Source organism: Corylus avellana, chromosome 3 (genome assembly GCF_965113065.1).
Source record: "Corylus avellana chromosome 3, dhCorAvel1.hap1.2, whole genome shotgun sequence".
Classification (NCBI taxonomy): Eukaryota; Viridiplantae; Streptophyta; class Magnoliopsida; order Fagales; family Betulaceae; genus Corylus; species Corylus avellana.
The window spans coordinates 30,112,165-30,134,204 of record NC_142492.1 but is presented as its reverse complement, the minus strand read 5'-3'; the positions used below and the strand labels follow the sequence as shown (position 1 = coordinate 30,134,204).

Below are 22,040 nucleotides of genomic sequence, written 5' to 3'. Positions count from 1 at the left end.
AATCATCGGCAGTCACTGGTTTTGGGAGGATTTGGGCTTGGGCTTTCTTGCTTTCTACTTTTCTTTAAGTACGGAATAAATGTAATTCTTCACTTTTTCAAAAATAAAAAAATAAAAATTCTCCACGCCCATTTTACCCCATTTACCTAATAAAGGCCTACGTGGCATGAGTTGAATGGTGACTTAAAAAAATAAAATTGTCTACATTCTTTCATTCAGCTCATACCACCGTAACCGTGTGAAAGGAGTGTGATAAAATAGATTTAAAATATAGCATTAATCTTTAAGAAAATGTGTAAATTATCATCCAAGCTCCTTTTATCGAAGAGAAATTATAAAAATTATTTTATATTATTTTGCTCATCTCCGTATAGGTGAATTCATCATTGGATTTGTAGTACTTATATGTGGATCCCATAAATCTACCAATAAATTTGCAAAAGAAATGGTTGAACGAATAATATGTAACATGACTCTTCAACCAAAGACTTTGCATAGTCAAACCACCCTTTCACTCTTGGTCTTCTTTACCAAAATTCTCAAGAGCTGGAAAGCTCTTAAAGATGGTGGTTTAAGAGTAATTGACTTGATACTGATTATGGCATATGTTAGGGAATTGACCGAAAATGTTATTGAATGACTTATTTGGAAAACCACTAAAACTTACTACCATATTTGCCATAATTTGATTCTTACCTTTTAGAAAACGACCTAAAAGCCTTCAATCTTCTAGCGGAAAAATAAAAAATAAATAAATAAAACAAAGAAAAGCCTTCAATCTTTTCTTATTTTTTTTAGTTAGTAACATATGTAGAAATTTTGTATTTGTCATGTCATTTGTTTTAAAAGAAAAAACAATGGCAATACGTCAACAACTTAGCATTGAAAATACAAATCTTTTACCTTTGGATATTAGGGACCAACTCCATTTCTCCTCCTTTTGAGAGATCAAGGCCAGATGGTTAACGGTTCTTCTAATGAAAAAAAAAAAAAAAAAAGAAGAAGATAAATTATGAGCCTCAAATTAGAAGGTTTTAGTGTAATATCCCTCTCCTATGTTTGCTTAAATGCCACTATTTTATTGGCAGGTAGTTAGTTATTATTGGAAGGTGGGATCGATCTATCTTTGCAAGACCGATTTATCAGTGTCAAAGAAAATGTAGTTCGAATGAATCTAAAACTTCCATAAGCAAATGGAAGGTTATTTAAGACACGTTTAGAGCCTGTTTAAAATTGCGTTTGAAGGGTTTTAAAGTTCTTTTAACACTCAAAAAGTTCGTTTAAAGAAAAAAATATTCATTTGTTAAAAAAAATTAAAAGCACTTTTAAGGGTCCAAAAAATTATTTTTGACTTAAAATCTTTTTTGGGGGCTCTTTGCAATTCAAAACCCTAATAGGTAAATCTTTCAAACAAATCTTATATATTTGTTCTTAAAGGCTGTCATTTCATAGAGTTTATTAGATGGGTTGGTAGGTGTGTGCGCGCCCTAATATGGATGGGCTGTTAGGAGAAGGATCTTCTCCATTTCATTTGAAATGGAAAGAAACCGATTGGTTAAAATTGATGAGTAAACTGAATGCAGAGAATCCTATTACGGGTGGTTATGGGTATAAAATCAAGAAATGGTCCAAGCTTTGGTTGAAAAACTTTTGGTGCTACTATAACAGTGAGATTATAAAGTTAGAAACTTGGGAAAAATACATTTTACCCCCAAAGTTTCACCACATTTGCAATTTGGTCTCCAATATTTAAAAATTAGCAATGTACCCCAACAAATTTTCAAAAATTCGCAATGCAACACATGTCACACATCCGTCAATAATTTTCATTAGAGATAATGGAAATTATTGAAAAGACCTAATTGCCCTTATACTTAAACCAAAATAATAATAATAATTGGGTGCGGCCACCCCCTTTGGCCATTTGGCCCCTTGGGGGTGGCCTAACCACCCCCATGGGCCGTGGGCTGGCTTGCCACCCCCAATCAGGCCAAATGAGGTGGCCAAACCACCCCCAAATGGCCAAAGTCACCCCATTTTTTTATTTTGGTTTTTATAATTGGTGGTGTTTTTGAAATTTCATCAAAAAATATGGGGCAATTTTGGAAAGTAGAGACAAAAAATTGTATGTGCACTGCACGTGCTAAATTTTTAGTCAAATTAGACGGAAATAGATAATGGATAGGTCACATTGCAAATTTTTGATACTTTGTAGGGGTATATTGTCCATTTTTAAACATTGAAGACTAAATTACAAGTTGGGTGAAACTTTTGGAGGGTAAAGTGCATTTTTCCCCATAAACTTTATGTTTGTAATGCAAAAGGCAATATTTAGGTGAATTCAAAAAAAAAAAAAAAAAAAATTGAAATTAGATTTCAAATTGAAATATATCTCCCATAAAAATAGGTTTGAATGTTTCTCTTTTTTAGCCTAGTAAAAAATAAAATGCAAGTTCGAAAAATACATATGTTTAACCAAGAATTATATATATATATATATATATATATATATATAAGGTCAGTAGGATACTAGATCCAAGTATGCTCTTATGCTCTTATGCCCTAATGTCCATTTATCTCTTTCGTTTTCACCTTTATACTTTGTTGACTTAAGTATTCAAGGTAACACTGCAGGGATCCCAAATCAAGGACTAAGTGTGAATGGTCACTGATTAATTTTCTACATCAACAATTTTCTTTCTTTTAGCTTGAATGGAATGGAGCATCACCAAATTTTCATTTGCATTGGTAATTATGCAATTGTTGTTAGTGTAGCCAAGGTCATACAATTATTTTCGAATTGTTGAGATGCCATTCCTCTGCATTTCATCAAGTAGTCATGATATCGACATAAACATTCATAGACAATGATGAGATGAATCCGAGTATCATTAAAAAAAAAAAAAATCAAGTTATGTAATGTATATAACATATGTATTTTCTTTGAATCTTGTTTTAAGTATTTTTGTATTTTCTCTAATGAATAATTGTAAGTCTATATAACAATTGAGACAAAATCTATTATCTTATTCACTTTACTTTATTACATCACCTCGTGTAAAAATTACAAAAAGATTATTGAAATTTTCAAGTCAAATAAACTACACAAAAAATAAGAAAATGCTTATATGTATGTCTTTCTTATCGTTCTATTTCATTGAAAACTTTATGAGATGAAAGGACCACTGCATTCATTGTTCATAGTCAAACTCCTTTTCATATATATTTTTTTTTTTTCTTCTTCTTCAAGTTTGATAAAGCTTACTAATGGACAAGTCCAAAGTGTCATACAAGTTTGTGGTTGGTTATTGAAATTTGTGACTTCTTGTTGCTTAACTCTGAAACCCTTTATTGGCTCATAGTTGTTCAAATTTCGAACTACATTTCTAGCTGTTTATGTTTATTTTACCGCTGTTAATAATCACTCGGTCAAGGCCCCCAAGGGAGAAAGATATTTATGTGGTAAAGACTAAAGACCCGAATTTATTTATTTTTTGTTGATTTGGTTTAAATAGAGAATTTCAGATCATATTTACTACCCAACTTGCAGACCAAATAAATTATTATTTTTTTTAAAAAAAAAAGCCTTGCATTTTAACCTACTTAATCAACCCATATCATACGGAGATTAATTGGGTTGAACTCGAGAGCCCAAGAGTTTTTTAGTCCCACATCGATTCCAGAAGTCGATTTTTGTTGCTTTATATACCACAAGCTAGCATAAATCCTATGATCACCACGAGATGAGAAAAGTCCCGGGCGAGGACCGAAGAAATTCTTGGCAGTTGACACCTACGCATACTCTTTATGTGTGGTAAAAATTGCAAGTGTTCTTAAATGTGATTGAGCCATAATTTTTTTTTTAATGATCTCCGCCTTATGAGGCGTGGTCTCGAATCAATTGAGTTACTTCTTAGCCATAACTTGATCTTGCCCCATCACAACATGAATAGTAATAGTAGGGATGAGATTAACAATTTTAAATGGTCTCAAAATAAATCCCACATGTGGTTGAGCAAATCCTAGAGCAAGATTGTGACTTTCACAATGAAAATTCTCAAGCCTAATTATCATTAGATGTCTTTAAAGAGGGTTTGCGCCATAATAATAATAATATATTATTATTATTATTATTATTAGCAATATTTAATGTTACGTGCACTGCCCCTGTTATATAGGTTAATAGAGGTTTGGTGGTTCCTTTAGAAAAAGAATGATGCAACTGACGGCAACTAACAGAACGTCAGTCAGGCATGCAATGAGCAGCTTATATTTGGTTACCAACGATTATTTTACACACAAATCACGTCATCCAATTATCTTATATATATATATATATATATATATATCCCAATAAGCTCAAGGTCAATGCAGTAGATACATGGTTTGAGTTGTTTAATAGTTGTGCTGGAGCTGACCTCAAGAAGCCCGTGAAAACAAGTCACGCTTGAGAGGTGATCACCTTCAATTTAATATATCTGCAATGGCTTCAGTTTAACTCGAGAGCCTTCTAAAACCAAACTATCTTCTGAATATGATTTCTAAATGGCCATAACTACGATGATGATAAAGAAGATGAAGAAGAAGAAGAAGTAAGATTTTGATTATTATGTACATGAAAGGTGAGAAATAAAAAAAAATAAAAAAAAAAATCCCTTTCAGAAAAAGGTTAGTGTCTAAAGGACAACGCAGGCCTCTCATTCCTGTGGTCAAGGATTATACAGCTTTGCTCTCCACATCTTTCCTATCATTCTCATCTTTGAAAGTTTTAGGGTGAAACTACTGGTCGAGAGAGAAAGAAAAGATAGGGATACAAATACCCACCTACAGCTAAAAAAAAAAAAAAACCTTTTAAACTTTTACACGTTTTGAAAGTATCTCAAAAGTCCAAAAACTCTCAATTAAGGGTATTAAACTTTCAATTTCTTTTAATTACCCCATTATGTTATGATTTTTCTTTAAATATTGTCAAAAATCTCAAAATAACCATGTTTTTTAATTATAAAAAATTGTAAAGATTTATGAGTTTTTCTTTTTTTTAAAAAAAATAAAAAAAACATCTTTGCAACATTTTTTTATTAAAAAAAAAAAGAAAAAAAAAAAGAGGAGTATTTTGAGAATTTTGATCAAATTTAACAGAAAATCCTAACGGAAGAATTCGATACCCTTAATTGAAAGTAAAGAGTAGAAGTTCAAGGAGATTTTTTGAAGTTTTCCCAAAATCAGTGCCTTTGCAAATGTGAAGCTACCAACCGATCCAACAGAAAGTTTTGCTGAAAAGTTTGTACAGAAATAATGCTGAAAAGGAGTATATGCTAAAAACAGGTGATGGGAAAAGGACCAATTTATTACATTGTTTGTATGACTCACCCTGCCCAATCTTACAACCTGTTCTGGCAAATATGAAAAAGGGCCTGAGAGACTGAATTCGACCTTACATCAAAGAGAACATAAATGAACATTTACAGCAACTCATCTTCCTAGGACACTTTCATTTCTCGTTTACATCCTCCAAATAAAAAACATTAACACAGGGATGGGGAAAAAAAATCAAATTAAAATTGTCTTACATTTATTACTTATCAAAAAAAAAAAAAAAAAATTGTCTTACACAGCAACAGGTGTGGCTTCATCAAGTGCAAGAACACCAGGAAGCTCTTTGCCTTCCAGCAATTCCAAACTTGCACCACCACCAGTTGAAATGTGGCTCATCACACTAGCAACGCCTACTTTCTCTACTGCTGCAACAGAATCTCCACCTCCAATGATTGTTGTCACTCCCTTCCCGCTGAGATCTGCTAGCTTCTTTGCAATAGACTGCAAGCACAGGGTACAACTTCAGTTCACTATCTATTCATCTACAAACAAAGAGGTAGTACTTGCAATGGCCAACCATCTGCAGATGTCCCTAAGCAACCCTATAAGATGCTCGGGTATTTCAAATCGGCCAAGATCCGGATAACGGCTACCTAGTAAACCACTTCAGGTAGCTGTTTGTTTCTGATGTAATTTTACACATACAAGCAACAGAGCTGGTTAAGTGGGTACTCAGCCATATGGACTTTGTTAAGCCATGTTTGTCCACAGACAAGTGGATAAAGATCTGGGTTTTGTACAGAGTTTCAAAGACAGTGTAGGTCTGTATATGGTAAGTTAGGGGTCGAACTGCCCGTTACCATCCCTATATGCAAATTATGTCTAACCAAAAAATATCTGATGTATGCATACCGTAATTAAAAAAAAAAAAAAATGTTAAAAAACAAGAACTGCAACTTATAAAAATGAATACCACACAACAATTCTTGCATACCTCTGTTCCAACTGCAAACTTTTCAAACTCGAACACTCCCATTGGTCCATTCCAGATGACAGTTTTAGTAGTTTCCAAAGCATCATTGAATGTCTTAATGGAATCTGGTCCAATATCCAATCCCATCCAGCCATCAGGGATGCCAGAAGCTGGCACAATCTGCAATGACAAAGGCAATCTTTTATTCCTTACCCACAAAATGCCATTAAGTCAGAGATATCATTAATTAGAAAAATAATCATCAATAATGACATCAAGTATTGTGTAGATCAAAGTCGACATTAGTTTCAATGAACCAAAGTTAACGAGGTTTATTTTGCTTGCAGTCTAGCATTGCAGTCATCAGAATGTGCAAAAAATAATAATAAAATAAAATTCTGATGAACAAACTTTGTAAGAGGAGATTAGAAAACAAACCTTGCTGTTAGCATCAGGAGCAAACTTGTCTGCAATTACCACATCGGTGGGTAACAAAAGAGAAACTCCCTTTGCCTTGGCCTTCGCAATGAGTGTCGTAGCAAGATCTAGCTTATCTTCCTCTACCAGGGAAGAACCCACTGAGATACCCTGTGCCTTGTAAAATGTGAAGATCATTCCTCCACCAAGAAGTAGGATATCAACCTTTTCTAGGAGTGACTCGATAACTCCAATCTTGGATGAAACCTTTGAGCCACCCACAATGGCAGCAAATGGCCTCTTTGGGCTTGATACTGCCCCAACAAGATAGTCAAGTTCCTAAAACGAGAAAAGATAATAGTAAGTAATAATTTAATCATACTGTGAGTACAAGTCAATCGCAAATTCATGTAAGACTGAAGAAAAAAATAAAACTCTAGCACTTTCATATTTGATAAACAAGCCTCCACGATTCCTCCTAATGAAATGATTGATAATCCATCTAAACCAATCATAGCTTTCAAGAACTACAAATATATTACAAAATGCATAGGAAGGAAGCATTGATTCTTTCCAGATATCCACCGTTACTTGAGCGTTCGTCCATTCATGCAAACTGAGTTACTGACAGATATGGGTTCTAGATCAGCTACCATCAGCTAATTAAGGATCAAGAAAGATATGAAATCAGTCATACGTGGCAAACTTCTTTTAAAGTGAAAACCCCACCTTCTGCAATAGGAAACCAGCAACAGATGGCTTCAAGAATTTCGTAACCCCTTCAGTTGATGCATGCGCTCTATGTGCAGTCCCAAATGCATCATTCACATAAAGATCTGCTAAAGAGGCAAGCTTCTTTGCAAACTCAGGGTCATTCTTTTCTTCCTCCTTGTAAAATCTCACATTTTCAAGAAGAAGAACACTGCCGTCAGGAAGTGAAGCCACCAACTTTTCTACCTCTGGACCAATAACGTCATCCGCCTTCACAACCTGTTCAGTCATCACAAACAAATAACAGATGAATTCCCAGATATTGGTCACAAGCCACCAAATAGTGACAACCCTTTTTGTATTTGTTTCTTTTCCTTCTACATTCCTGAAGGCAAGGATCTACCTGAATGCCAAGTAGTTCAGACAGCCGAGGTACAAGAGGTGCCAAGCTAAATTTTGGAGTAACACCCTTTGGTCGTCCCTGAAAAATCAATGAAATAAACATTAATCTAGCTCATCAAACTATAAGAACTAAGCAGTCCTTGAGTGGCAGAGATAAGAATGTGGGCCCAATTTGTTTCAACAAATAACCACTTCGAAAACATTATCTACCTTTGAGTGAGAAATCATGAAAACAATGTCAAATTTATAAAGTATCTAAATATATCGGCAATAAGAGATTAATGTACATGTCGTCAATTAATTGCATACCAAACTTCTAGTCTAGTGTTAAAATCCCCAGAGAAGTAGAGCACTAACAGAATATACATTGCATTATTCTCAATTACCATTAGGAAAGAAAAAACTTAAGTTCCAATGACTCCAAAAAGTTAATCAAAGAGACAAAATATATTGGCAATAACTAAAACACAGAAATGCTCATAAACGCACGATCAACAAAAAAAAAAAATGATCAGCATTCACTATGATCCAAAACCACAAAACCATTCCTCAAATCTCAAAAACCCTCTATTAACTACTTGGAAAACCCAATCCAGCAAAGGCTAAAACATAGTTATTCACAAACCCAAAATTATCAAGAACCAACAAAATACAATATATCATATATGAAGAAAGCCCGATTCAGCAAAGACTAAAAAAATAAAGCTTACTAGCAAACCCACAACATAAGGAACCATCGAAATTCACTACATGATCAAAACCCAATTCAGCAAAGACTTGAAAAAAGATACAGATAAACCCACAATCACAAAGGAACCATCAAAACCCACGATATGATTAAAACCCAGAAACCAAAACCTCAAAATCTCCAAAGCCCACATACCAAATGGCTGGAAAGAATGACTTTAGCCCCATTCTGAATCAAATGCTTGATTGTTGGTACCGCAGCCCGAATCCTTGTATCATCAGTGATAACCTGGCTGTCATTCAGAGGCACATTCAAGTCAGCCCTCACAAACACCTTCTTCCCCTTCAAGTCCGCGGAGGTCAAGTCCCCAACACTCTTCTTGGCCATGGACACCACGCCTCTCACTGCCTTACTATTGAATGATCGCACTTTGGAGGCCACTCTGAGAGCGAAGAGAGGGTCGACAGCGGAGAAGCCGAGGCGGCTCAGGCTGGAGGAGCGAAGGGAGATGGAAGAGGATGAGGAGGTCGGGGAGAGGTGAAGGAGGGACGAGCGGGTGTGAGTGGTGGAAGAGGAAGTGGTGGTGGGCAGGAAAGAGAGGGTTGTGGGTGCGGTGGCCGAGGCCATTGCTGAGTGTTTGTGATGTGGCTCAGAGAGAGCGAGGGAGAGAGTGTGTTGGTAGAGTGAGGGGCCTATGGGGATGTGAGAAATGGGGTGGTTTTGATTGGGAACAGGCTCAGAGAGAGTAGCGGAGAGAGAGAGATGTGGACGTGAAGAAGGAACGGGAATGATTGGGCAATGTGTGGATTTCTCTTATCGTTGGGGAGAGGTTGAAGATGTTCGATGCTTTTGAGATTGTGCTTCAACGCATCCTCTACATACAGCATGGGTTCTTTTGGACTTTCTCATTTGACTGTTGCATTTTCATCTCCTTTAGCTTTTTTGGATATCACTTTTTTTTCTTTTTTTCTTTTTTTCTATTTTGATTTTTTAAAATATTAATAAATTCCTCTCGACATAAAATACTCAAAATACTTTTACTTTTATGTCACGTTAAAAAAATTAAAACAAAATACAAAAATTACTTCCTTAAAAACATTAACAAACAAAACCTTATTTTTTTCCAATTAACTTTTAATCGCTCAACTACATACTTTTCTGCTGCCTCAATTTGAATTGTTTGCGTTGTCTTGTGCTAAGTGGTAGTGTATAAACAAGATGGTTATTAACCGTTAATAACTGCTAACCGTATAACTATATTCAAATAACCACCTATGCCTGTTGCGATTACTAGTTATAAGTATTGAGATAAGCTGTTAATAATTACCCGATAACCGGTTTATAATATATATATATATATATATATATATATATTAGAAATGAGTTTTTTAATATATCAAATATTATTTGCTCAAGTTTTTTATATTTGACAAATAGTCACATAGTGGTGGGTTCATGTGGAGATAACGGACTTGATCTCCCAAATGTTTCGATATTTTTATACTTTTAATAATTTAATGATATTTAGAAGTCATCCCTACCAAAAAAAAAAAAACTATTAAATTATTATTATACATCATTGATGTAAATATAGTGACAGACAATAACTAAGCACCACTAAATATATACCATGTAAATTATTTAAAATTCTTCCCAAATAAATCAAAATTTTATGTAATAAATTATGAACACGTATTTTTTATTTAAAATATAAAAATATCATTAAAATTTAGCAAATATCAAGCATAAAAATGTCAAGAAAAACAACTAAAATAGTGCAACAATTTTATCGCTAAAAATTTATTAGTGTTTTGATTCTTTATGAAAAGCGGTTATCGGTTTATAACCAACCTTCAATAACCGCCTGTTGCAGTTAACCGCTAACCGACCTAGCAGTTGCGGTTATTTAAAAAAAAAAAAAAAAAAAAAAACCATATGTATGTGTTCTCCAAAGGTTGTAGACTCACAACTACATAATGTATTTAGAAAGTTTTCATAATTACAATGTTTACTTTATCAATTACAACATTGTTGAGGTGCAATAATGTTGCTCTCTCACTTGGACAACTTTTATAATATGTCTTATAATGTGCGATTTCAAATGCCATAAAATGTTTTAGTTTTATTCACTGGACACCAATTAGTTTTCAGATGAAATGGTCAAAAGCTCAATCTAACAAATAGTATCATATCCAAGGTCATGGGTTTAAGTCACGAGAGCGTCATGTTGAGGGAGGGATTGTTGAGGTGCAACAATGCACTACTCTGCTTACTTAGACGGCTATTAGAACATGCCTTGTACGGTGCAATTTCAAATGGCATAAAAGGCTTTGACTTCCCTCACTAGACACCAATTGGTTTTCAAAAGAAATGGTCAAAGGCTTAATCCAACAAATATGTTTTTAAAAGAAAAGCTTAACTAAAGCAAAACAACGTTTCCAAATAACAAGAATAAACCTAAGCAAGAGGAAAGGCTAGCCAAAATTAAAGCTTACAACGACTAAGCTACAAGAATCAAGCGAATCTCAAATGAAAAGGGCGCAGGTTACCCCAACAAGTCAAAGAAGCACGTTCACCAACCAAAGAGCTCACTCAACCTCAACAACACTCACAAAAACAAACCAACAAGGCTTCAATTAAAGAGAATGTATGAATGAGGCAATGAATGAATGTAAATGCATCGTAATGATTGATTTGTTTGTGTTTTATGATCATATTTCTTTAAATCTCTCGGCTCTTAGCCTACTTACGTATGTGATTTCTTCCCACTTTTGAGATTTACCTGTTTGGTATTGGCAATTCTACCGCTCCAGCTTAATTATATATTAGGCTACATTGCAAATGTTTAAACATAGGAAGTCAAATTGCAAATCAAATGAAACTTTGAGGGTAAAGTGTACTTTTTTTTTTTTTTTTTTTTAAGCACCCAAAAATTCTTCATAATGCTATACTCGCTAGTATTGGGTCCAAGTTTTTTTTTTTTACTGATGTCTGCGCATAAATATCTTAGTTTCAAAAATTATGATGAATTCTAAGAGCATTCCCATCAAGTTCTTCATTTTTAATTGTTCTCTAAATTTTTAACAAAATTCATAAAAAAAAAATTATTTATCAAACTATTTATTTAAAGTTAAAGGATTAAATACCTTATTCGCGCACGTGGTTTAACTTCTTTATTTTTTAACTCTTATAATTTACTTTTTATCACCGGAGATTCATTTAATTTGCTTAAAGATGGAGATTGTCTCTCCGTCAGAATTCCATCCAAAATTTGGTAAAATGTCACATCAACACCAATTACAGTTTGACATGTGTCCATATAATTAATTAATTAAAAAATAATTTTAAAACATTAAAAAATTATTATTAATTAAATGTTTTTAAAAATTAAATTTTTTAAAAAAAGTTGGAGTGGAGCCACCCTTGGCCAGTTGGGTGTAGCCAATGGAAAGGAATCTTCTGGTTCGGCGGGGACTCATTGGCCGTGAAAACCCGACCCACCAAGCTGGTCCGAGGTGATAGCAAGTTCTTTCGTGATCTGTTGCTTCTCTTCAACAATGCCATTGTCTTCTTTGGCAAGAAGACGATGCCATCGCCAAAGAGCTTCGAGGAATTGTTCTTAAAGAAATGGCCCGCAAAGCCCTCAAGCCGGATCCAGCGCCAAAAGAACAAAAGTCGGTGCCTTCTGTGCCCAAGTGCGTGAAATCGGATCCAAAACCATCGGCTTCTTTGCTACTTAAAACGAAATATCCGACTCATAAAGCATTTCTTGACTCTCTGCTCCACAAGTCAGGCGCCTATTCCTCAGGGGCTTTCCAGTGAGTACAGCCTCAGACTTCAACGACATCGTTGAGGCCTTTGGTTTCGAAGAGCTCCCCTACGTGGGCGGAGCCGCACCTCGGACCAGCTTGGTGGGTCGGGTTTTCATGGCCAATGAGTCCCCGCCGGACCAGAAGATTCCTTCTTATGGCCAGAGAGGGTGGCAAGCCATCCCTAAATGGCCACAAGGTGGCTATGACCACCCTAATTTTATTTTTTTTAATTTAATTAAATATAATTTTTTAATATTTTTAATTAATTAATTATATAGACAAATGTCAAACTGTGATCAATATTGGTGTGGCATTTCGTCAAATTTTGGACAGAATTTTGACGGAGAGATCATCTCTATTTTTAGGCAAACTAAAAGAACCTTCTATAATAAAAAGTAAACTCTAAAAGTTAAAAAATAAAGAAATTAGTGATGAATAAGGTATTTAACCCAAAGTTTAATTTAACATTTGTTATAACTCAACTCCAAATATAAAAACACCAAAAGCAAAAGTCATTTATGTTTTAATGTTATTTTGGTTGTTGAAACTTGGGACCGGGGCTGGCATTTTTGGTAAATCTTTCATATGAAATAAAAGTAAGTGACTTTCATGAAAATTATATTTATTAATTAAAAATAAATATTTGTTTAAAATAGAAAAATATTTAAAGAGTTTAATATTTAGTAGTTTTAAAAGTTAAATAAAAATAATTACATTTTCAAAGTTAAATTCAGATAAATTTAAAACAGCTGGGTGAGAATGCCATAGTCTATGAACCTCAAAAATTATGACGTGGCAAAATTTGTTTTTTATGTTATATGAACCTCAAAAATTATGATAACAGGAGCGAGCTCAATCTCGATGGTCTCTCATGGCTCTCAGCCTCACTACTCTAAAGCCCAAACCTTTCCCACACTTTCTCTCCCCTAAACTTTCTTTTCTTTTCCTCGAAACACCCCCTCGCATTAATACAAGAACCAAGCCCTTCTTTTTCTTCTCCACCAGAGCGAGAGCAGCCCTTCGGGAATGGCGGGAGTACGAGGAGGCAGTGAAGCGCAAGGACCTCGCTGGGGCTCTCGGGTTCTTGAAATCCATCGAGAACAACCCAATTGAGGGCGTTAATGGGTCTGCCTCGGCCGAGTCGGCTCGGTCCCGACTCGCCGAGTTGGGCCTTGCTGGGTACGAGAGGGACTGGGAGGTCCTGGACACGTGTCTGAATGCGGATGATATGAAGCTTGTAGGAAGCGCTTATGTGTTCCTCAAGGATAGGGGTTTCTTGCCCAGTTTTGGGAAATGCAGGAATATTGGTAACTCTTTTTATATATATTTGTATGTATTGTATTGCAAATTTACTAAAATTTGTTGAGAATTTATTGCAAGTTGAATGTTTTTCTTCCCATTTTAATAATATCTTTGGATCCACTTGATAAGATGGCAGCCCAGTTGTAAATTCGTGTAATAGGTTGAACATTTGTTGCAAGAAGTTCTTCTTCGTTTTAGTGTTAATCTTTGGTAATTTTTAGTACCAATTTGTTAATTCTACATGATGTTTTTATTCCTGCTTTGAAGTGAGAAAGTTTTGACCTTTTATATCTGTTGCCAATATTGGGTGCTTAGGCTATTGACTTGTGTGAAAGTATGCTATTCTTTAATCAATCTTGAAGCAAAGCCCGCAGTTTAGTCTTGTAAGTAGACTTGTGATGTCTTCTAATTTTGAAGGCAAGGCCCATGGTGGGGGTTAGCGGAAACCAGTGTAAGGTTAGTAATAACATTGAGCATACCCTTCGAAACAACATTAGGGTGTCACTGCTTCCCTGTCACAATAGGTGGAAATCTACAATGTTACGGCTTACCTGTTTGTATGTCATCAAAGGTGGACTTGTCAGAAAGAGTTTGGGAAGCTATTACTTTTCTGCAATCATCTATTTCTGTGTATCTGACCGGAAGAGTATAATATTTACTACTAGTACTGTTACTGGTTCTGGTCCTCCTACCTTTGTTATTTATTGCGGATACAGCCTTTTGTTTTTCACTGTTTATATGAAGTTTCTATTCTATTTCATTGGCTAGCAACTTTCTCTTATTCATGGTCCTCCTCTCATCATTCAATTATGCATATTAGGAACAGTTATGTAGGATCCAGCTTATGTTCAAAGAGTCACCCTTTTTTATTATGTTGGAAGAGTTTCCAAAGGGTTGTACAAGTAGTTGAAACTAATATTCTCTTATTTCATCTGTGTGGTGATACCATTGCACTTATGCCAATTTGCCAATAGTCTTTGGACTCATGGGTTCAACTACATACTAATGCATGGGCTGTGTTTACGTATAAAATAAAGTTTCTGTAATTACTTAAAGCAAGTTCTTGGTTACAAAATGATAATTTTTTTACGTCATTGTTTGAGCCTTGATGGAGGTGTTAAAACTTTTTTTTTCCTTTAACTAAATGCTTACCTCACTTTATTTTCTATGTGTTTACCTTCTGCAGTGTTGGAGGGACCAAGAAAGATTACACCGACTGTATTGAAGTCTTCAACAGGTTTAGAAGGTGTGTTTTATATTCTCTCATTGACTGAAGTTATTTACATTTTTAGAACTCTTTGCTACTGTGAAGTACATAAATTTAAGGGTTAAATGATCGTTAAACCCCCACCCCCCCCCCCCCCCCCCCCCCCGCGCCCCACCGGTTTGACTACTGTACAAACGCTTACCTCGGTTTTAATTCGCGTCGTAAATGGTACCTCACTTAAAGTTAAAAACGAAGATGGTCTCTTCGTCCATCTTCTGTCACAAAATTGACGGAAATCTACATCAGTGTCCTTCAAAGCATGACACATGTCCCATGGCTTATTGATATTATTTAAAAATTGAAAAAAACAAATTGAAAACATTAAAAAAAAAAAAAAATGGTAATGCAAACCTGTGAACCTCCTTACCCTGCAAACATGCACCCATGGAAGCACAAGCTAGAAGAATATTCACAATGCTAACAGCATCCGGGCAGATTCCACGATTATCAGTCATTCTATCAAACATTTTGAGTGCGTTCTTGGCATCACCACCTTGTACATCAGCAACCACAACTGAATTCCACAAAACCACATCACGTAGCACGCTCTCGAACAAATCATCAAACACCTGGCGTGCCTCATGCAATGCACCACACATTCCATACAACCCATTTGTGCACACCACAGCATAGATCGAAGCGCCTCGACGAAATGACTGAAGTTTGCCACAAGCTTTGAGGACAAAAGGGAAGGTGTAGTGGTCAAGCCTCCACCCAATTCTCTGCATTCCTCTATACAAACCAACCAAGTCTCTGCATTCCACTAGAACACAGTGAAATGTGACGAAGTAAGGTGCTTGAGTAATGAAACAGCCTGCCCAGGAGCGTCGTAGGCTATGTAGGTGTGGATGAGGTGCGCTGTTCATGGTCGCCAAGAAGGACGTCTATCTGAGCCTTCTTTGTATGCATCCAACATTGATTCTTCCTCTCTCTGATTTTAACTTTATCAAGAATTCATGTTTCTCATTTCACCCAAATTGGCCACATCCACCACCAAAAACAACACCCTTAGAAAATCACATATCAATTTTTTTTAGAGAAGTAATAAACCAATTTCATTCAAAGTGTAAGGCGACCCTAAGTACATAGGAAGTATACAAAAGGAACCACCAAACTAGCGCAAGGGCAAAACGATCAAGGAAGCAACTATAACTAATCAACAAAGGAGACACATACGCTGTTGTCCATTGATACAAAGTTTCATAGAACAAAGATAAAATTTCTCCTAGCATCCTCTCTTTGTCCTCAAAAAATCTATCGTTCATTTCCTTCCATACACACCAAATAGAGGCACATCGGCACCATTTCCACACTGCAGCACTCCTGGCTTGCCAAAGGACCACCAATAGTTGAATTAGTCTACAACACATCTAGGCATAACCCAAAACATCCCAAAACGACTGGAAAAAGCACTCCAAATGGCAGATGCCACATCACAATGGAGAAGAAGGTGATCTCCAAACTCCTTATTACTCTCGCACATGCAACATCTATCTATCACGATGATGTGCTTCCTCCTAAGATTATCCAAGGTGAGGATCTTGCCTAGAGCCGCCAACCACCCAAAGAATGCCACCCTCAAAGGAGCCTGGGTCTGCCATACACTCTTCCAAGGGAAGTGGCTGCCTAGGTCCGCCCTCTAAGAAAATCACAAATCAATTGGAACCCCAAAACACCCAATCAGCCAATATTTAAACCCTAAATCAATTTCAAAATAGAGAAGGAAACTCATTGATTTCTTTGGTATTGGGGATGGTCGAACCACCCTTGGATCATTGGGTGGTTCAAGCCACCCCACCCTTTTTCTTATACTTTTTCAAATTTTTAATTTTTTTTTAATCTTTTCAAGTTTTTTCCAAAGTTTTTAATATTTAAATAATATCAATAAGCCATGAGACAGGTGTCATGTTCTGAAGGACATTGATGTGTACTTCCGTCAATTTTATTGACCGAAGATGGAAAGATGGATGGACCATCTCCATCTTTAGCTTTAAGTAAGGTACCATCTACGATACAAATTGAAATCTATGTGGGCGTTTGTAAATTAGTTAAACCATTGGGGGGTAATGAGCATTTAACGCTATCTTCCTCAAATGGGTCTTGATCTGTTCTTCTTTCTGTTTTTTTATTCTTATTTATTTTATTTATTTTTATTTTATTTTTTATATCCAGTGTCTAAACTTTCTCCAAAGAAGTGGGGTGTTTCAGGAAGCTCCCAGGCTGTTTTAGTTGCTTTTCTTGGTGGGGTATCTTTTCTTATTTCTGAAGGGATCGATATCAGGCCTAACCTTGCAGTAATATTGGGGCTTGCCTTCATAGACTCTATTTTCCTTGGTGGCTGCTGTTTAGCTCAAATCTCAAGTTACTGGCCTCCAAATAGGCGCCGGATTCTAGTTCATGAAGCAGGGCATCTCCTGATAGGTAAACCCTACTTTTATCTGATAGTTGGTACTTTAAAATTGATATAAAGTTCCTTATAGCAATACCCAATAATTTAATCTTCTGACTACATTTGTTTCCTCAAGAATTATGCATTGCTACATGTATGATCTCACAAGGATTGTCTGGGTGAAAATGCAGCTTACCTTATGGGTTGCCCAATTCGTGGAGTGATTTTAGACCCAATTGTTGCAATGCAAATGGGCATTCAAGGGCAGGTAATTTGTTCTCTTCTGTGCTTCATATTGCATTTCGCCTGGTCCTGTAATCAAGATTTGAAGTATTTACACTATTACATGCTTAGTTGTTTATGCATGATGTTACCATTTCATATCTTTTTCTTTTGTTTTTTTTCTTGGGGTTGCCTGCCTGCCCCAGGAAGAAAGGGGGGTGTTGAACTTGTCAAGTCACTGAGATATGCAATACTTATGCTTGTGTGTATCCATGATTATTGTTATCTTTTCCTTTAAAACCTGAATGAGAAACACTTCCACCAAGAGATTAAAAAATGTATAAAAATACCTGCTGAGATGTAAGTCTAAATAACCAAAAACATGTTTTCCTCCCTTAGAACATTCTCAAAAGTACAAAAAAGTGAGAAAATATTGAAGGGACGAAGAAACGCTTCTCGGTGTGTGTTTCCCCGGGAGGCTGAGGGTGTGAGTTTAGGCTTTAGATGGAATGCCTGGCCCCTGCAGTGGAATATCTGTACATGAGAGATTTTTTTAACTACTTTTACCTCCTCAATATCCATGTTTTAATTGAATGTTTTATTTTTTTTTGTTTTTACTGTCTCACATTTGAAATTTCAATCTCATACCACCCTTGAAGTTGTTTTTCACTCACTGTGTTCTTTGATGGGCATGCTTCTTTTTATGGAAGCACCCATTGTGTTAGATGTGCTTTACCTGTTGATGGATAGGAATGATAGGACAGACTGTTCTTAGTTCAATAAATATTAATTCTCATCCTATAGGCAGGATATTTCTTGGTTGGATTAGGGGTGGCTTCTGCCCAGTGGTTAAAGTCTTAAAGATAATGAATGTATGAGTGCAACTAGCAAGACAATTACGTTGTCTTGTTTGAATAAATTCTACAATCCGCTATTTTCTTTTGACTTTTTCTTTTAATATTTCCTTCTTGCAGTCCATGCGGGGTCACTCAAATTGTCCTTGCATTTGAATAAATAATTTCCTTCTGGTGGCTGTCCCTACATTATAGTGTTTTCTAAATTTGACTTGCAACTGTTGCGGTTTTACATTGGGTATTATTGAATAAATAAAATCATTTTTTAATGGACTTTGTTCACTGTGTTCATCTTCTTGGTAATTTTACCGAGATCACAATCTCTAATTCTTTTTCATTGGCATTTCACACGCACACATGGGAATGACTTTCTCGCACCCTTTCTTGGTTTTTCTACTTTTACTGTTAAGACATTTAGGCTTTAGACCCTGGATTTATTCTCTTAGACTTGATTTTCATAAGAAATACTATTCATGTTCTAGAATTTTGTTTCTTTTTACTTAATAATTATTATATTAAGAGGGACATAATAGAAGGCTAGAATAGACTCTATACGCATTAAGTTCTTATTTCTTATTCAAAGTAAAATTTAGAAAATAGGAATCCGTTTATTTATAGGTAATGCAATTTCTCACAAACTCATGTAGTAAAAGTAAACGGTTTTAATATAAACAAGGAAAGAAAAATCAAATATCACCCAGATTGTTTCATGGCACAAAGTTTTGTTTTTGCATGAAGCAATAAGCAAATATTTTTACACTTCTTTTTTGGATTAGAATATTATAAACATAGTACCTATTTGAGTTCCACACTAATGCTGCTCTTATTCAGAATATCTATTGTCACACCCATTTGCATGCTGTTAGTTAACAATTTAGGACAATCTGTGTCTGACATATATTTTCAAACATTAGGCCGTACTGAGTTCAATTTCATGATATTTTCAGAATATTTTATTCCAGTATTTAGTAATTAGTTTAAAACCTTTTATTTTTATTTTTTTACAAACGAAAGAAAATACCCTTGGTCCAATTATACCATAGTTCCCCACAATTCCTATACCTGGTGGCTGGTGGGTCGAACCTCAAATATTCACTAATAAATTTATTTAGTTTATAAATTAAAATTACATAAATATTTTAAAGAACTTATTTAGTAATAAAGCTCAAATGGCTGTATGTATATTCTGATAATTTATTATGTTCGCATAAATATAGCTGTATCATGGATTTGCATTCTTTTCACAGCAAGGAGGGTTCATTTGAAGTCTGATTTTATAGGCAGGAACTCAGTTTTGGGATGATAAAATGGCCAATGATCTTGCTCAAGGAAGACTCGATGGAACTTCTTTTGACAGGTGGGTATGACTTGAACGGGGAAGGTTGCTTGAATAATTAATTAAATCTTACTAGTTATGTTTTGCTTGTCTGCAGAAGCTATTTTTACCTAATTAAATCTGGTTTGAGTAGAATTTTAAATTGGTTATACTTTAGCTGGTTTGCGTAGAATTCAGGACTTATATATGAATATGTTAACCCAAACAGCCCATTGCACTTCAAACTTCGATACCTGAAATGGTTACTTTCTGTTTTCGTTATCTTATTTTGTTGTGCTTGTCATTCAAGTGATTACTGATTCTTGGAATGATACAATGGTTAGGTACTGCATGGTGCTTTTTGCAGGCATTGCGGCGGAAGCACTTGTTTATGGTGAAGCAGAGGGTGGAGAGAACGATGAAAATCTCTTTAGGAGTATCAGTGTTCTACTGGAACCCCCATTATCTGTAGCTGAGGTTACTCTCTAACTTGGGTACTTGGTTTGATGATCTTCAATTGATAATATTCTCATTTTGGTCCTTTGACCATCGTCACCTTGTTTAGATGTCAAATCAAGCAAGATGGTCGGTTCTTCAGTCTTACAATCTGCTCAAGTGGCATAGACATGCACACCGAGCTGCTGTTAAAGCTTTGGAAAATGGTCTTGGTCTTGGCAATGTGATTAGGAGCATCGAGGAAGCCATGTCTTCAAATGGATGAACTGCAGAAGTTTATACTTAACAATTCTTTTTTATCCCATATTTTCACTAGGTAAATTTTTGTTTTCTTTTTTGTTCGTTTGTTCTATTGGTGCTGATTCATAATAAATCAACTCAATGTGTGTATGGTGTTTGCCTCAAACTTGGCAGGACAGGCATAAGGGATCTGAAGTATAACTAACTTGGTTTGACATAGGCCTCATTTTCTTTTTTCGTCTTCTCTCATCATTTGGTAGCTGAATGTCTTTTATCAAGAGGTGGGTGGGTCTGCTGAGGATAAAGTGCCCTCCGGCGCCTTTGTTGGGTGGCGCCATGTATTATTACGAGGATACATGTGTCAGTGGAAGGGTCTCTATACTGGGAGGAAGAAAGAAATGCAGTCTCCTGTTTTGGGTGGTGGATAGAACACTCTTCAGACAGATGCAGTCTTTTAGCGGCCTCTGGGTTTCGATGGTGTTGTTCAAGTGTTTGGTTGGCTCGGCTATGCTGATCAGCCTCAGGTCCAACCCACATTGGTACCCAGCCACCGCCACCTGGTCCGGCAGCCCGGAAGGCAATAGTTTCACTTCCCCACTTCCCTATGTTGCTTGTTTTGGCTGTATTTCTTTTTGCTTTGCAACTCAGTCAGTTGACTCGGCTTGTCGAACTTTTCCGGCCCAATGAGTCAGCTCGGTCAGTTAACTACAAAGTCTGCTTATTGTTTACCATTATCTTTTACAATAATGTCTTTTTGGGCATATTATGGAAAATCAAGTACGTTATAATCTCGAATTCTTCTTTATGAGTTTCCCATTCTATTCTAGTGAATCAGTTTTAGATTGTTTTGGCACGTAGGAATTGGCTTTTTTAAAATAAAAGGTTTGTTAACGTGTTTTGGAAATTTTATTTTTTTGGTTTACTTGCTTCAAGAACAGAGAAGAAGAACAGACAAAAAACAAAAATTTTAACAAATATGAATACTTCCAGTGATCTTTATGAGAAAAAGTTAATACTTCCTGTTATCATTAGGCTATTTATATGTGTGGCAGCTTAAGTAGTTTAGACGAACAGTGGAAGGAGGATCTAGGGGTGGTCAGCATTAGAGGTGTTTTTAAAATCGTTAACCGCTTTTTTAATATATATATATATATATATATATATATATATAATATGAAGACTTGAAACGACATCAGTTATGTCACGTCGTTTCAAATTAGGTATTAGGCTTCATTTTTCTTCTTCACTTTCATTTTCACACACACAAAACTGCCTCCCTCATTTCTCTTCTTCTCTCTGGAGTCTCTTCTCTCTCAAGCCACCTTCTCCATCTACTCTCAGCGGCCTGATTGCTTCATTTCTCTTCTTCACTTTCATTTTCACGCACACACAAAACCGCCTCCCTTATTTCTCTTCTTCTCTCTGGAGTCTCTTCTCTCTCAAGCCACCTTCTCCATCTGCTCTCAGCGGCTTGATTTCCCTTTGCTCCCGGTGGCTCGGCCTTCTCTACCGCAGTGTGTCGTTCTCTCTGCCTTGATGACCATTTTCAAGTATTTTTTCATGAATCCTTAGATTAAATGTTCAATTTTGGGGTTCTCTAAGATTACAAATGATTTTTACGTAACTACAAATGATGTTAACTTTCCCGTCGCATGTTTACACAAGTCAAAAATTGT

At 35.8% G+C, this 22,040-nt stretch overlaps 2 protein-coding genes across 3 annotated transcripts; one reads left to right on the top strand and one right to left on the bottom strand.

Annotated features, from left to right (window-relative positions):
- Positions 1–5,328: 5,328 nt before the first annotated feature.
- Positions 5,329–9,382, bottom strand: LOC132174650 (phosphoglycerate kinase, chloroplastic). The gene is made up of 6 exons (XM_059586287.2): positions 8,703–9,382; positions 7,821–7,898; positions 7,436–7,696; positions 6,728–7,045; positions 6,311–6,469; positions 5,329–5,817 (listed from the first exon to the last, which is right to left on the bottom strand). Exons 1-6 carry the CDS (start codon positions 9,132–9,134, stop codon positions 5,608–5,610), a joined length of 1,458 nt encoding a protein of 485 aa, XP_059442270.2. The 5' UTR covers positions 9,135–9,382; the 3' UTR covers positions 5,329–5,607.
- Positions 9,383–13,146: 3,764 nt separating this feature from the next.
- Positions 13,147–21,169, top strand: LOC132176651 (ATP-dependent zinc metalloprotease). Of its 2 annotated transcripts, none has more exons than XM_059588917.2 (8): positions 13,147–13,626; positions 14,808–14,867; positions 17,061–17,309; positions 17,469–17,545; positions 19,634–19,710; positions 20,013–20,145; positions 20,234–20,440; positions 20,544–21,169. In XM_059588917.2, the coding sequence occupies exons 1-7, from the start codon at positions 13,191–13,193 to the stop codon at positions 20,387–20,389; spliced, it is 1,188 nt and encodes a 395-aa protein (XP_059444900.2). In that variant the 5' UTR covers positions 13,147–13,190; the 3' UTR covers positions 20,390–20,440; positions 20,544–21,169. The 2 variants fall into 2 exon arrangements, with proteins under 2 accessions (XP_059444900.2, XP_059444899.2); XM_059588916.2 differs by having other exon boundaries at positions 20,539–21,169.
- Positions 21,170–22,040: the final 871 nt, after the last annotated feature.